Source organism: Pollachius pollachius (assembly GCF_949987615.1).
Source record: "Pollachius pollachius genome assembly, chromosome: 9".
Classification (NCBI taxonomy): Eukaryota; Metazoa; Chordata; class Actinopteri; order Gadiformes; family Gadidae; genus Pollachius; species Pollachius pollachius.
In genome coordinates, this window is record NC_136942.1 from 24,616,909 (window position 1) to 24,632,470 (window position 15,562).

Genomic DNA, 15,562 nt, shown 5'->3' on the forward strand with positions numbered 1-15,562 from the left:
TGTGAACAAGGTAACCTTTGGCGAGCGTGATGTCTCCACCTTCAGGTCTGCGAAAACCTGATTCAGGAGGACCTCACCAATGTGGTGCCGGCACCCAGACCAAAGCAGTGGTCGGCCCAGTGAGAGCTGTATGGCAATGCAGGCTGCTGTGAGATGGCCGGTGTTTGACGCAGTGGTGTCAAATGCCATGTTGACAACCTGGTCAGCGCAGCACCAGTCCTGCAGCAACTTGCATGTCAACCGGGCAATGATCACTCCACATGCCTCATTAGTCTGCTTCTTATATGCCGGGACACCAAGCAGTTTCAGCCGCTCTGCATCTCCAACGACCACTGTAAGACGCTCCTCCAACTGGCGCACATTGCTGAGCATCGGTGTTAACTTGCTGTCCCAGTGTAGGGTGCACAATGGAGGTGGTGTCCACTGCTTGTGCTGTTCCTCACTGATTGTCTCCAGCACTTTGCGTCTTGCTCGGTCAGCTGTTGCGTAAGATGCAGAGAGATGTGTACATTCACCGCCTGACTCTGCAACAAGGCCACGCGTGAAGGCAGCCTGTTGCATTGGTGACATCTTCAACCTTGTAGCCAGTGACACGACACTTTGTCGGCTAAGGATGTCATGTGTAATGAAGACGTTTGTTCCACTCTTATGCTTGTGGGATGGTTCGCCCTCAGATGGTGGATAGACTGTGTTAGTATCCTCCTCTGACTCCTCATCACTCTCCGACTCCAAGATGGACATTGCCGTCATCTCCTCCAGCTCCTTTTCACAGCGGGACTGCCTGGCTGCTGCGGCAGGTTGACGTTCCTCTCGCCGCTTCACCTTGAGCTGCAGCTTTTTGTCCAATACACCAAATGTGGCCACTCTGTCAATCTTCATGCTGGCCAAGAAAGCTAGGTCTTCTTGGTTATCAATTAGCTTTTCAATATTTGGAGGCCAGAGCGGAAATGTGGCATCAAGTCTGCACTCCACTTTCTCCAATTGTTTCGCTGTATTCTCATTGGAGCGCTTGGCCTGGGAGATTTTCCGCAGCATGTTGTTAGCATTGACTAAGTCTACCATCTTGTGGCACGCACGCTTATCGCTCACCATTGGGATGTTTGCTTTCTTGTAAAAAGCCGCACCTGCTCCAGGACAACCTTGGCTGCCTCGAACTGCGACAACGCTCCATTTGCACCACGTTTCTTGGCAAGCATGCAGCGTAAGATCTGACGACCAGTTGGCAGTTTGGCACCGGTGATGATGCCATCCCTACTGGTGATGCTGGGGCCCAGACCAAAGACCAGGCTGAGACTGCTAGTCTGGCAGGGACCAGTTGGTGAGAGCAGCATCTTAGGAGAGCTGGATCCTGGGGTGGATTGTGTTGTGCAGTGCCTGAGAATGAAAAGGATACAAGCTCAAGGATAGTGTTTAAAATCATATCTTACCATACTTAATATCACACAATTATGATAAACCATTCTTGTATAAGCCTCAATTTTTTCTGTACATAGTCTAACTACATCATAACTTACTGTTACATCACTACCAGAGTAGCTAGCTGTGCTTGCAAATATACTTGTATTTAAAATGTTAATTTACTGTAACAACTACAATGCTACTCTCAATAAACATGAGACATCTATATTCTGAATATGACATTGTCCACTCTAGAATACTGTTGATGTTAAGCTTAATAGCCTAGCTAACATAGATAGCAAACTGTTGCTAGCTAACGTTACCTAGATGTAATGAGCACCAAATCCTATAAACATGGCTTAAATGACTTATGATTAAATAACTATACAAAGACACAACTACAGATATGATAGGAATATGTAATAATACATACCCAACACAGAAAGATCAACTCAAACAGAAAGATCACCTCAGTTTTCTTGAGCTGTAGTATTGTTTACCTCAGATCTCCATGGCAACCATTGAGCCCTGTTAACCACTTTATCCAACAAAAACAGATGTGGGGTGGCGCCCCTAAATCATCATGTACTGGAAAAATATTTTGCATGTGTTGTTTCTACATATATTGGAACACTTTTAGCACCCAGCCATATCAAAATTCAAGAATTGTGTTTTTTGATGCACCCTAATATATATATATATATACTCTACAATAGTGCTTTGCTCCGATGACCGTCCAGGTCACCAGTCCCAGGATGGCTGTGGGGGAGAGCACAACAAACCGGAGTACTTGTAGTAGTTTGTCCCCGCAATTGAACTTTGCTGCCCCCTGTTTGCAGCCGACACCGAGCCACGCCCCCCTCATGAGGGAGCGAGAGAGAGAGGGGGGGCAGGGGAGGAATAAAGAGAGAGCCATATACACAGCAAACTGAACACTGCTTCCTCATTCATACGAGAGGCGGGGCAATATTCATTTTCAACAATCTTCTGCTCTATAGCTCAGTTGGGGACGAGACGTTTGATAACATGGATGAAGATACTGGGGGCCCTTCTCCTTAACAAAGGTGAGACTGAACTCTGAAAACAAATGTTCAAATGCTGGTAATTGTATATCCAAAATGATATTGCTTTTGAAAATAAAATGTTAAAACAATGTGGTTTTTGTAAAACCTACAAAATCAAAGATTTTACTAAGGATTTGCTCTTCAAACTATTTTAGAAAGCATTATGATAGAAGTGAGAGGTATTTGCGGATTTTAAGTCTTGACCATGTGTGTGTGTGTGTGTGTGTGTGTGTGTGTGTGTGTGCTCGGATTCCCCCATCTCCCATCTCCCTTCAAATCCCCTGGTTGCCGTGTGCGTTCACACTCAACAGGGACATTCTGATTTGAAACAGGCTAAAATGTTCAAATTATTGTGTAATTGCCAATTACTCTGGGATATAATCAGTGTATTGTGGGAGACTCCCTGTGTAGTTTCTGTGTTCCCTCTCTCAACCTTCTTCCCAGAGTTCAGGGCTCCCAGACTAAATGGTGGTGGCATGGCTTGTAGTGGTGGCATGGCTTGTACACCACCACTAAACAATTAAACAGCCACCACAAAAAAATCGATTGAAATATTGGCATAAGTTTAGGCCCTACTGTTTCAAGATGGATTACGAAAGGCTTTAGTTTTTTTGTTTTCGACACACAACTAATTCCACGCAGTTGCTGACGATATTAATTTGAGCTTGTTGTATGTTGTCCACCGCCCGCCCCCCTCCTGGCAGGGCTGTACCGGGGTCGGCTCACAGCTTCTTAAAGGCTGCAGCCGCATCGGGCCAAAGCTCAGGGCCATGTGAAATTCACCACCCCTGGGGAATGGGACACACTTCTCCAACTACATCTCACGCCGTCGTCAAACACACCTTGTGAGGTGGTGGAGATGGGAGGGAGCAAAGGATTTGGTTTTTAAACAAGCCCTTTTTAGATAAAATAAAATGTGTGTTTACATGTTCTCTGCATTATACATGCTGATGCTATAATAATATTGCTCCTTCTTTTCAACTGTCCGAACAAAGTGAGCGGACCAATCCATCCGGCAGCCAGACAGTTTATAGTGATTGAGGCCTGATGGCGTATTAGCAGTACGGCTGAGCCAGAGAGCATCTGGTCCATCTAATTAGACCAGCTTTTTGTTCTGTCAAAGAAATACTGCCCGGCATCTTGACTATCTCCAGCAGGCCTGAGGAATAAAGGCTTGAGAAGTGAAGCTCTGAGACAGTGTAGTGCTTCTGAAGTAAGGAGACTCAGTGAATGACTCCCGGACCGAGAGTCAACCTAATCACGGTCACTTTGTTGTATACACAGAAATCAGTTCAGTAAGATGAAATTCAAGTCACCTGTGTTGTAATCGATTCAGCAGTAGAGAGACTGAGACTGGTGGCTTAATCTGAAGAACGTGAAGATATATAAATGGCATATTATGGTAGCTTTGAAATGTTGACAGCACAGGGCTGAACACAGACACACATACTGCGCAGCCATTCAACTTGTAGCCTACACAAAAACATCAGGTACATGTGTCATTTAGACCAGAAAAAGCCCAGAAAGGCCCTTCCATGACTAGGTGATAGAGTTACTGTTGCTTTAATGAGATCTGGATGGCTGTAAGAGCAGGAAGGAGCCTGTTCCAGGTAGTTTGATGTTATCATGGCCTTAATGGAGCCTTCCATGGCGCCCTGTGTTCGTATTTCTCTATCTTTACATTGATTTAGTCAATAGTGCTAATCACATTGGAATAGAGCATGTGTTGAGGTTTATGCTTGACTTCTCTTCATTTTTTGGCATTATTCTTAACTTTTGTGCACAAGTTTTTTGGTAATCATGAGGCTAATATTTCCTTGGTTTCATTTTTTTTGTTCAGATAGTCTTGATTGACTCAGTTTCATGTAGTTAAAAGCGTCTGGAACCATTCCATTCATATTTGGAATGGTTCGATGCTGCATGTCCTGCATATCTCCCATAAATCCCTCCCTATCTCACTCTATATTAAAGCCTAAAAATGCAAAATTAATGTATATATATTTACAGTCCATTTCGCTTGGAGCGGAATCGACAGTTCTATATCCGCCCCAGCCATCTTTGTTGCTGTATCCCAGCTCATATCAGATATACGGTTGTGATTGCTTGGTCTATGTCATAATTGACAAAAATATTTTTGTATGGGAGGGGAGCCAGACCTTTACTGCAGAGCAAATGAAACATGAGCTTGCAAGGTTTGTCTGGTTCCAAGGCCAACACACATTTCTGTTTGGGTTTTGTTATTATGGACGTTATCTTGCTCTGTTTTATCTCCGACATGCCCCCCTATTAAAGTCTATCTGTCTTAATTAACTAGCCTTTGCATACATAAAAACACAGAATCACATGTTGTACATACATGCACACACACATAAACACACTCAAACACACATGAATTAAGTGTACAGTCAGATCACAGCAGATCAGGTCAAGGAGCAATGGTTCTGCGCTGCAGGGATCAGGACAACAATTTGACATTCTTGACATGGCCCTCATACCAGGCTTAGTCAAGCACACACACACATACATTTGAAGGTCACCCAGTAGTGTTCAATGCATGTCTAATGTAACTGGAGCAGACTTATAACATTACATTTGCCATTGCAGGTCAGACAAACATCACCCACACCCATGATAACAATCTGAAGAAAATAGACATTCAAGCCATTAGTACCAGCATCCTGTCAAGTAAGGATAGAAAAGATTTCTACTGGGTCTAACTGAAAGGTTTGTCCGTTTATGTCCCTAAGTCAGGTTTGACGAGATGGCAGGTGTAATGTTTCAGTCAAAAGTAACACCACTGTGTTGTTAAAGTAAGCAGAGGCAGTAGATTGACCATCACCAATCAAATCTCCTGCTGCCCTGTATATCCAGTTTTACTGGAAATACCCGAGGCAACACCATTCATTTTAATCAAGCACTTGGAAAATAAACATTCACACTTCCGTCTTTCTTTATTGTCTGCCGTGTAACCATGCGTATCTTTCATATCTGACTTTGTTCTAAGACATACCGAGACACGAAGAGAGAAACAACCAAGAAAGACCCGATCCGAGCATGGAGAGTTTTAATCGATCAAGTCCTCACAATGTGAGCGCTGGTGGTGGTGGTGGTGTGGTCAGCACCACCCCTATCCTGGAGCCCTACAGCACCCTGGAGAAGACGCTGATCATCCTGGTGGCTGGCTCCCTCAGTCTTGTCACTGTCATCGGAAACATTCTGGTCATGCTCTCGATAAAGGTGTGTGTGTGTGTGTTTATGAACTTAATCAGATTAAGTTCAATAGAACTTGACTCTCATGCACAGTACAAGCATGATACAAAGAATTGTAGGTATGGCAGGTGATATATGAATGTACATAATGAATTGAAACTGTTGAAGTGCCGGGATTCAAAGGGCTCGGATAAATGGGTAGCACAGTCAAATCAAATTGGTGTTCTTATGATGTTTCAGAACTGAAAAAAAAGCATATGCTAATTTGGGGTTTTGATTTGTGATTCTAAAGGTCAACAGAAACCTACAGACTGTCAACAACTACTTCCTGTTCAGCCTGGCCTGTGCGGATCTAATCATTGGCCTGTGCTCCATGAACCTGTACACTGTGTATGTCGTGATTGGTTACTGGCCCTTGGGTGCCATAGTGTGTGATCTGTGGTTGGCTGTGGACTACGTCGTGAGCAATGCCTCGGTCATGAACCTCCTCATCATCAGCTTTGACCGCTATTTCTGCGTCACCAAACCACTCAGCTACCCCGTGCGTCGCAGCACTAAGATGGCAGGCTTGATGATTGCCGCCGCTTGGGTCCTGTCCTTCGTCCTCTGGGCACCGGCCATTTTGTTTTGGCAGTTCATTGTTGGCGGGCGCACAGTGCCGCAGGGGGAGTGCTACATCCAGTTCTTCTCAAACGCCGCTGTGACCTTTGGCACGGCCATTGCTGCCTTCTACCTGCCTGTGGTCATCATGATCGCCCTCTACTGGCGGATCTCCAAGGCTAGCCGCAGCCGTGTCAAGAGGAGCAGCAGAAAGACCTCCAAGGCCAGCCTAGGCGAGGTTCCTTCTCAGAGCCAGGAGGAAGGGGAGGGGGGCCGGCACAATGATTGCCAGAGCAGGACTGCTAGACTGAGTGTGTCCCATCCACTAAATGGGAGGTTGGAAAACAACAGTTCAAATGCAGAGAGGAAATTGGTTGGAGGTGGTCCTGCACAGCAGGAACCGGAAGAGGAGTGGACGGCTCCTAGTGAACTATCAGAGAATAGGCAGAAAAGTGAGAGGTCAAGCCAAAGGCCAAAGACATCATTAGGAGGGACCAAAGGATTGGGGGACAAACTACCCTGTTTCAAAAGTCAGACCAGGAGTCGGTCCAAACCCTTTCCGGAACACAGCCCAGCGGCTGAAAAGCAGAACCTGTTTTCAAGAAGTCTGTTTAAGGTAACAAACCTGCATGGTCTACATGATCAAATGCACAAAAGCCTGCACAAAATGTAGAAAAACAGATCTAATGAAGATAATATTATATTCTATACATGCTAGAAGTATGTTATTGATCCCAGAGGGGAACTGGTAAAGAGAAGGTTTGTGTGTGATGTTTCAAAAATGTTATCTTCTTTCAATGCAGGTTGCCAAACGTAGCTTGGCGGTAAAGTCCACCAAGAGGTGCACTTCCTCCCGGGAGAGGAAGGTGACACGGACCATCATGGCCATTCTGGTGGTGTTCGTGGTCACCTGGACCCCGTACAACGTCATGGTCCTCATCAACACCTTCTGTTCCACCTGCATCCCCAACTCGCTGTGGACAATCGGCTACTGGCTGTGCTACATCAACAGCACCATCAACCCAGCTTGCTACGCCCTGTGCAACACCACCTTCAAGAACACCTTCAAGCACCTGCTTATCTGCCAGTACAAGAACCTTAGCTCAGCTCGGTGAAAGGGGCAAGAGGGCTCATGGCAGAATTCATGCAGATCAATGTTGGTACTAAAGGCAAGCTGAACATTAGCATACTAAATTATGACCGAAAGGGTTCACTTAAAGTGGATTCGTCTTTGTGTCTCCGTGCACTTTTTAAATTTGAATCACAGTGATCAGTTAAAAAAAAAGAATGTGTTAAGGAAACATACATCAAATAATGATTTGGGGCTACACCTTACACTATGTAACTTCTTAAATGCAGCCATTACTTTTATGCAAAATAGTTTGAAGTGTAGAGCCCTTCAATGTAAAGATCCATTAATCCTAATGTATAATCTCTCTAAAACATACATTTGAACTGTGGAGTACTATGGAGGAAACATTTATGTTTAGCCAATCATTTGAACAAAAGTGATGAGTCTGTGTCGGCCTGTAAGTCTTTTAAATACATACCTGCACCACAATAGTTATCTTTGTGACAAACATGGACCATGTAGTTAATGTGATGAATTTTAGGCTGACATTAAAAAGTTATAACAAGGATGAACAATAGTGTAAAATACAGAAGTCAAGATAATTACAACATATCCAATATATGCAACGCTGGAATGGAAATTCAGAGCGATATAAGATTGTGCGCTATACAAGACAATCAGACGGCATAATAGTCACGTGAAAGGTTGTTTATTTTTTTGTGTGTGTGTGTGCGTGATTGTGTTGGTGCATGTGAACTGGTTTGTAACCTGCCTGGTTCCATGTGGTTGGATGCGCTGGTTTTGTGTGAAGTGTAAACATGTCTCCACCACCATGTTACTGTCAATGTGTCAAAGCATCTCATATTCATCTCACTCCATGTATTCATTGTTCCCAGTATAAAACAACATGATAAAAACCTTCATTGTATTTATAAGATGTGTTGCTTATTGTAAAAGGCTCATGTTTCTATATTTTTCTGGTATAGATAAACAGGAGCTTTTAAAATAAATAAAATAAACTCAGATGCCAGATCTCTGTTCCTGCTCAGACCTACACAGCAACACACACTCCTCATTCAGTTTGTCAGCTCTGATCACCATCTGGCGGCTGAGGAGAGATAAGAGGCGACCGCTGGTCCGCAGCAGGGTGCACAACAAAAAATAAAAGAAAGAAAATTCTGTGGTCATATGACTCAGATGTTCTTTAACATACTAATCTATGCCATTTTGTTACTGGGATTAAGATAACTCCATTATAAAACAAAAATGGTAACACTTTAAATTAAGATACACATATTAATCATAAAACTAGCTGCTAACTGACATGGATATTAGCAGTACATTAGCCCTTTATTAGCCATTATAACTTTAATTCATACTTTACTCAACCTGTCCATAATCTACCATTAATAGACCACTAACTACAAGTTTCTCTGATGTAACCCCAATTACTGCTAATTGGTGGTAAATAAGGAAGGTGTTGACCATGAATTATGATCTGAACAGACAAAGTTTAGTATGGGCCTGATAAAGTGTCAGCATCTCCTGAATAGTTTACAACACACACAACCTTTACAACACATAATTATTATGGTCTGTTCTTGTGGAATAAAATGCCAAACTATAAATGTTAATATTGTCCATATACCTACGTATTAAACCATTGCAGGTCAGAATATGTTCCCTATTCTAAAGTGGTGTGTTTTTCATATTTAAGTGATGGGTAATTCAATAAGTGTTAACCCTCACATGTTCCCTATTTTAAAGTTGCCCCCTCCTCACACTTAGTAAACCATAATTACTGCACACGATAACCGATAACCGGGTTGACAGCCAGCAATTATTTTATTAAAATAGAGCAGAACAAATCTTCACAAATTCAACATAAGGAGCGTAACTTTACAGCTTCTGGTTGGGAGTGAGGGAGAGACAAGCGCTGGGGCGGGAATGAGAGAGAAAGGTAGAGGGGAGAGAGAGAAGAGCGAGGGTGAGAACGAGAAAGGGAGTGAGAGTGAGAAGAGCGAGAATGAGAGAGAAAGGTAGAGGGAAAGAGAGAGAGAGAGAGAGAGAGAGAGAGAGAGAGAGAGAGAGAGAGAGAGAGAGAGAGAGGGAGAGAGAGAGAGAGAGAGAGAGAGAGAGAGAGAGAGAGAGAGAGAGAGAGAGAGAGAGAGGACCCAGTTGGAAAAAAAGCCATGTGCTGTGACCCCTGGAATGACCTTGTTATCTAGTAGTGTGTGTGTGTGTGTGTGTGTGTGTGTGTGTGTGTGTGTGTGTGTGTGTGTGTGTGTGTGTGTGTGTGTGTGTGTCCAGAGCCGGCCCTGTACACCTGGGGGCCCTAAGCAGGATCATTTTGGGGCCCTGCTTTGCGGTTCATAGAGTAGTTTTGCCAGAGAACAAGCAACTGTATGCATTCATAACCCTTATGTTTTTTATCCGTACCTCTTTGAAAAAGATTTGCCACAATTATTTTACTACTTATGAAGTATACTCACTGAAACAGTCAAAGTAAAGCTTATACACTTACCACATTAAATACTTTTAATTTACTGTCTGAATGTTGTAAATATAGAAAATGTTCTGAAGCTTTTATTTTGTTTGTTTTCCATGCATCACACATTGTTTGATTGCAACGTAGTATATTAGAGCTATAAGTGGTTAAAAAAAATGCTAAGCAGGGTAAAGGTAAATCAGTAAATATGTGTCTTCAGTGATGTTTGGTACAGTAATGTCAATTAACAGGGCAACGCTCCGCTCGCTATGGGAATGGGGGGGCAAAACTCAATCTCACCTAGGGCTACCAAAGGGCTAGAATCGGCCCTGGGGGAGAGAGAAGGAGAGAGGCGATGTCGGACAAAGGTAGCGAACTTCGTTTCGCTTCGTCATGTACCGTATCGTCATCATCGCGGTTGCCAGTTTGGGATCAGTCAAACCAGCGCCTGCGCTGTATCAAACATCATGCTCCTTGCTTGTTGCCCTCTCAGCAACACTGAGCATTACACAACATGTGTAGGGTTGCCAGGTCAGTCTCAATCAGGTCATTTAAGGTTATCATGATCAGACCTCTATACAGTCTATGGGACAGACAGACACAGTAAAATTCTTAATTCCACCATTGTTTTCTTAAACTAATCAGTCCCTCCAGAAAAACGTGATTATGCGATCACATAATTCAACGCATAATCAGCCAAAGTCTGCATATTCATGCGGGGGCCGCATTTTTTCAAATATGCCGCACTTTCACGCATAAATAGCCGATTTCCCCGCAAAATATGTGGGGCTTGCATGATTTCATAATCCCCGCATTTTCGTTGCAAAAAAGTCTTAGCATCTTAGCAGAAATTTGAAAAATGTTGCGTTGACTTCACACAAAAGCAGCCATTTCCCCCTGTTGCCATGGGAACGTTATGAAGTGACATAATTACGCGCCGTGAACGTCATCGTTCCCGCAATTTTTGCAAGTTTTTCATTCAAATTTCATCGCATAAAATTGCATAAATATGCCGCATATTTCATCGCATTTTTTAAGAAAACGTGCCGCATAATCAAGGAATGTATTTTAATCGCTTGACAGCAGTAATATATATATATATATATATATATATATATATATATATATATATATATATATATATATATATATCAGTGGTGGCTGGTGGTTTTTAAAGTGAGGGAGGAAGGACTGCGCGCTTGGTTGCCATTGGCCTGCTTGCACTGTTGGTGTATGGTGGCATAAGAATGTGAGACTCAAGTTGTTTCAGGGTGTTCTGGTGAACTACAAAATAGTAGGGAGGGATAGTTATGTGAATAAAATTGATACAAAGCCACCAGTGGCATCACTGTCATTTAAAGGCTGGTGTGCAGCATGTCTTTGAAATGGACTACAAGGGCAGAAGGAAAGGATGCAAAGCCCATTAGTCAAATCAGGCCTACTCTTGATTTGTAAAAGTAAATAAAAAAATCTGGGCCTATTTTTGCCCTCAATGACTGAAGTTATTGGTTGTAATTTAGCTATGTTTATTTTCAGTTACAATTGTTTTAAGAAAAGACTAAAGACCAAAAGTGATGCCATTTAAAATGCATCATGCTCTGAATCATTCACCCTTTCCACAATATCAAACAGAACGGTCAGACTAACAAACTAGTAAGAGAAGGAGAACATTATTTCAAACAACCTGATCTATAGGCATGGTGCCTAGCAAGGAAAGACGCATAGCAGCACCAACGGGAACTTGACACTTGTCGTGGTGTTTGGTTGCCCTATCAAGATTTTTCACATCAGTGAGACCATGAACAGCCCACGTTGGAGATTTGCCATTATTCATTAGCAAACAGGGCCAGCAATACAGTCGATTGCTAGTAATGCTACCGGTAAGCCATGAGTACCTAGAGAACCATGTCGCACCCACAACACTGACGTTGCCATTACTTTTGGTGATCTCGATTATGGGAAGTGGTCTACCTTTTTCTTTGGTCGCTAACTTAGCACTGTAACTCAATGAATGGAATGCTTTGTAACTAAACATGAACTATGTCCTCTGTTTCCAATGTTTCCATTGTACACTTTATTCGCAAATGTTAGAATGTCGTTGTCCTTCGGATGATTTCACCTGCTTTGCGTCTCTTAGATTTAGCAGCAATGCAGAGCGGGTTTGTTATCGACAGCGTTGCCAGATTGCACAGATTTCCCGCCCAACAATAATTTTTCAAGCCTAACGTGGTTAAAAGTTGCCCAATTGGGTGGGAAATCGGCCCAATCTGGCAACACTGCTCAACAGCCAGAGATCCTGCTTATTGGTTCATAGCGCAGCGCGACTAGATTTTTGCGCGAATCAGACGCCTTAAGGTCACACCCACTCAGAGGAGGACTTTCCTCCTCTCTCCCATTGAACCCCATGTTATTCACTGGCCGCCAGTACTTTCAGGGAAATGAATGAGAGTCAACGGAGGCTGAGGGAGGACCTTCCTCCCTGAAGTAATTGTCAATAGGCGATAGGGGGTGCTAATGTCCCTTTACCCAGGGAAACGAACATTATATATTCAAAGGCATTAAAGTAGTCATGTTTAAGGGCATTAATTCATCACAGTAGTCTGGGCAGTCTACATTTTTTATTCTCAACAATGTTAGGGAGCCTCCACTGATACATATATATATATATATATATATATATATATATTGTGGCGACCACGGGTGTGGGGTCCATGTTCCGGAGCCGCGGGGATTCTGGGAATTGGGGTTCAGTTGACAGAAGGGTTTTGTTAATTTATCTAAGCGGCCACATTGCGTATAGGGAGGGCCGGCTCTGTCAGTGTGACCTAGCTAGGTTGTGAGTGAGTGAGTGCGTACAGTATGCGAGTAATTCCTATTTCTAAGCACGTTAATATTTAATAAGCAAGGGAAGAAGTTTTCCCTTGGACTTCATGTCCTGGATGATAGCCTTTTTCTGTTTTGATGTGGGACTTCTTGGTGAACTGAGCCAATGTTTCGCTCGCAGGGATATTCTTGATTCGAGGGTTAGAAACGTTTCAGGGTCTGCAATCTTTAGTTCCGCGATTGGAGCAGTCATTCTTGTGGTCCCCCGGTCCAGGTCGTTGATACTGAATGCCTCCATCATGGAGCGCACACGCTTAAATGCTTTCATCACGTGTTTGTATCTTTCTACGTCTTCATCTGACCCTTTGACTGACAAAAAAAAGAAGAAGAATGAAACTGCAATTTTACTCTTATTTTAATAAACATATTTTACATATAGCATCATTTCATTCAGCCATTGCTTATCATCATATTTTTAATAGCAGATAGTCACTCACTTGGTAAGGGGTTTGAGTAGAACAATTCTTACGTCTGATGTGAGGTCGCCCAAAGAGAGCCAGAGATGAGGTCCATTTGGGTGACCGAGAGTGATGATGGTGCTTCTGGCTTCTTGCTTCTGGGCTGGCATCTCATCATACTCATCATCTTCCAAAGTGTAGTCTTTAAAGGACAGAAGAGGACACAAAAACAGCTTGCAATCAGAACAACTTTCCCCACCTCTATAATGCTTATTTTTGTTTATACAGGGATGCAAACACACTCAAAAAAGAGAGTTCATCAGTGTTTCCCCTTGACTCTGACAACATTTTTGGTGGTGGGGGGTGCTACAAATAAGAAATAAATAAAGCTGACATTAATGACTGAAAATATAATGCATATATAGCGTTGGTGCCTTACTGTGCTATAGGTTACACATTGTGTAGCTCTATGCTTGGCTTGTGAAGGTATCCAGGGTAATATCCAGGGTAAGTTGCTCCAATAATACTCAGTTGATTTCTTCTTCAGGATTTGTGATTGAAGAAAGTTGCGCTCTTTTTCAAGCTCCTTAATCGTTTTATCCTGCCACTGGATCTTTGCTTCAAGAAAGTCAACAACCGACACTTATCCTTGATAGAACATTACATTTATTTTACAAATAAAATATTATCAATAAAACATAATTATGAAAAAGCCGATGATTTACAATATGCAATAACATGACGGTAGAGAATGATAAACCATTACCTAATCCAAGACTACTATTGGTGCTGCAAATGGGTGCCACACTTACATTATCTTCAGGACATAGACAGAATACAACAATGAACACATGAATTAAGAATTTAAATATATTCACGAAAAAGCTTTTTCCTGTAGATCTATATAAAACGTTGTAGTGGCCTTAATCAGACAAAAAATACTTTCACCCTAGTTGATTTCATTTGAGTCTTTGTTTCTTCGACTTCCTTCCAATTTTAATACCACTAGATGACGCCGTTGATGGCGTAATAAATCTGTTTTATTGCTGTGTCATGAGGATTCTGGGGTAGTTCGGAATTTTGGACATTAGACCTTATTCCCAAGTGAGCCAGTGTGTTATTTATCATTGGGAGACCGTTTTCAACACATTTAATTCAGTCCTTCTGGCTGCAGAGATCGCTGGTGCTAGGCTAGGGCAAGTCAATACAGTTTTACCCACTCCACAGTACAACCAAGGAAAATAAATTATAACGCCAGACTATTGATGTTAATGTATGTGTTGATAGAATAATTTTAGAAAGAAAACTACCCTTGCATCGCATTGCATTTAGTTTATAATTCCTTGTAGTTGGAAGCAGGACTGATAAAGTAGGCATCTACTAGGTTTCCCGACTGGAGTGCTCTTCTCGGTTTACTTTCTGTCCCCAATGTTACGTATTTTAAGCACATAAGCTTCCTCCACATAGCCACAAGGAAGCAGGATCGAACACAGAAGCTGCATTACCTCCACATAGCCACAAGGAAGGAGGATCAAACATATAGCTCTGCGGTATTTCTCTCCACGCGTGTTAAATACAATTCCCTCCTTTTGCTTCATAGTTACGATACCAAAATACTTTAACAAATAAAGTGAGTTAAAAGCGACCCGGATTGAACTACTTTCTTCAAGAACACGACACCAAGCAAAGTAAAATTCTTTGCTTTGCCGTTGCTGAGAAAGTAGTTTCTAAAAATGTAATGCGATCATTACGACAACTTAATAGTGTTTTCATCATTAATTAAATATTAGTTGTTTGCATAACCGTAACCCAATCCTAACACACAACCCCAACCCTAACACATGGCCCTAACACAAGGCCCTAACCCTAACTATAACACACGGCCCTAACCCTAACCCTAGCACACGACCCTCACCATAACACATGACCCTAACGCTAACCATAACACACGACCCTCACCATAACACACGGCCCTAATCCTAACACACAGCCCTAACCCTAACCCTAACACACAACCTTAACCCTAACACACGGCCCTAACCCTAACACACAACCTTTACCCTAACACACGGCCCTAATCCTAACACACAGCCCTAACCCTAACACACGACCTTAACCCTAACACACGGCCCTAATCCTAACACACGACCTTAACCCTAACCCTAACCATAACACACGACCCTAACCCTAACACACGACCCTAACCCTAACACACGACCTTAACCCTAACCCTAACCATAACACACGGCCCTAACCCTAACACACGGCCCTAACCCTAACACACAACCCTAACCCTAAACCTAACAGGTGACAGTCTGTGGTCAGTGAAAAAGAACTATTAACTTGTGCCAAATAGATATTTTAGTAACAATTAACAAATATTAACAAAGGATTAGGTTATGACTAGTTTGCTATTTATTGTGGCACCTTATTTTAAAGTGTTACCGAA

At 42.6% G+C, this 15,562-nt stretch overlaps 1 protein-coding gene across 3 annotated transcripts; it reads left to right on the plus strand.

Moving 5' to 3' along the window:
* Window positions 1-2,361: 2,361 nt before the first annotated feature.
* LOC307080842 (muscarinic acetylcholine receptor M2-like) lies at window positions 2,362-8,374 on the plus strand. Of its 3 annotated transcripts, none has more exons than XM_079743770.1 (5): window positions 2,378-2,462; window positions 5,067-5,147; window positions 5,467-5,699; window positions 5,965-6,888; window positions 7,076-8,374. In XM_079743770.1, exons 1-5 carry the CDS (start codon window positions 2,429-2,431, stop codon window positions 7,385-7,387), a joined length of 1,584 nt encoding a protein of 527 aa, XP_079599896.1. In that variant the 5' UTR covers window positions 2,378-2,428; the 3' UTR covers window positions 7,388-8,374. The 3 variants fall into 3 exon arrangements, with proteins under 3 accessions (XP_079599897.1, XP_079599896.1, XP_079599898.1); XM_079743772.1 differs by having other exon boundaries at window positions 2,403-2,462; window positions 5,067-5,186; XM_079743771.1 differs by lacking the exon at window positions 5,067-5,147 and having other exon boundaries at window positions 2,362-2,462.
* The last annotated feature ends 7,188 nt before the right edge of the window (window positions 8,375-15,562 follow it).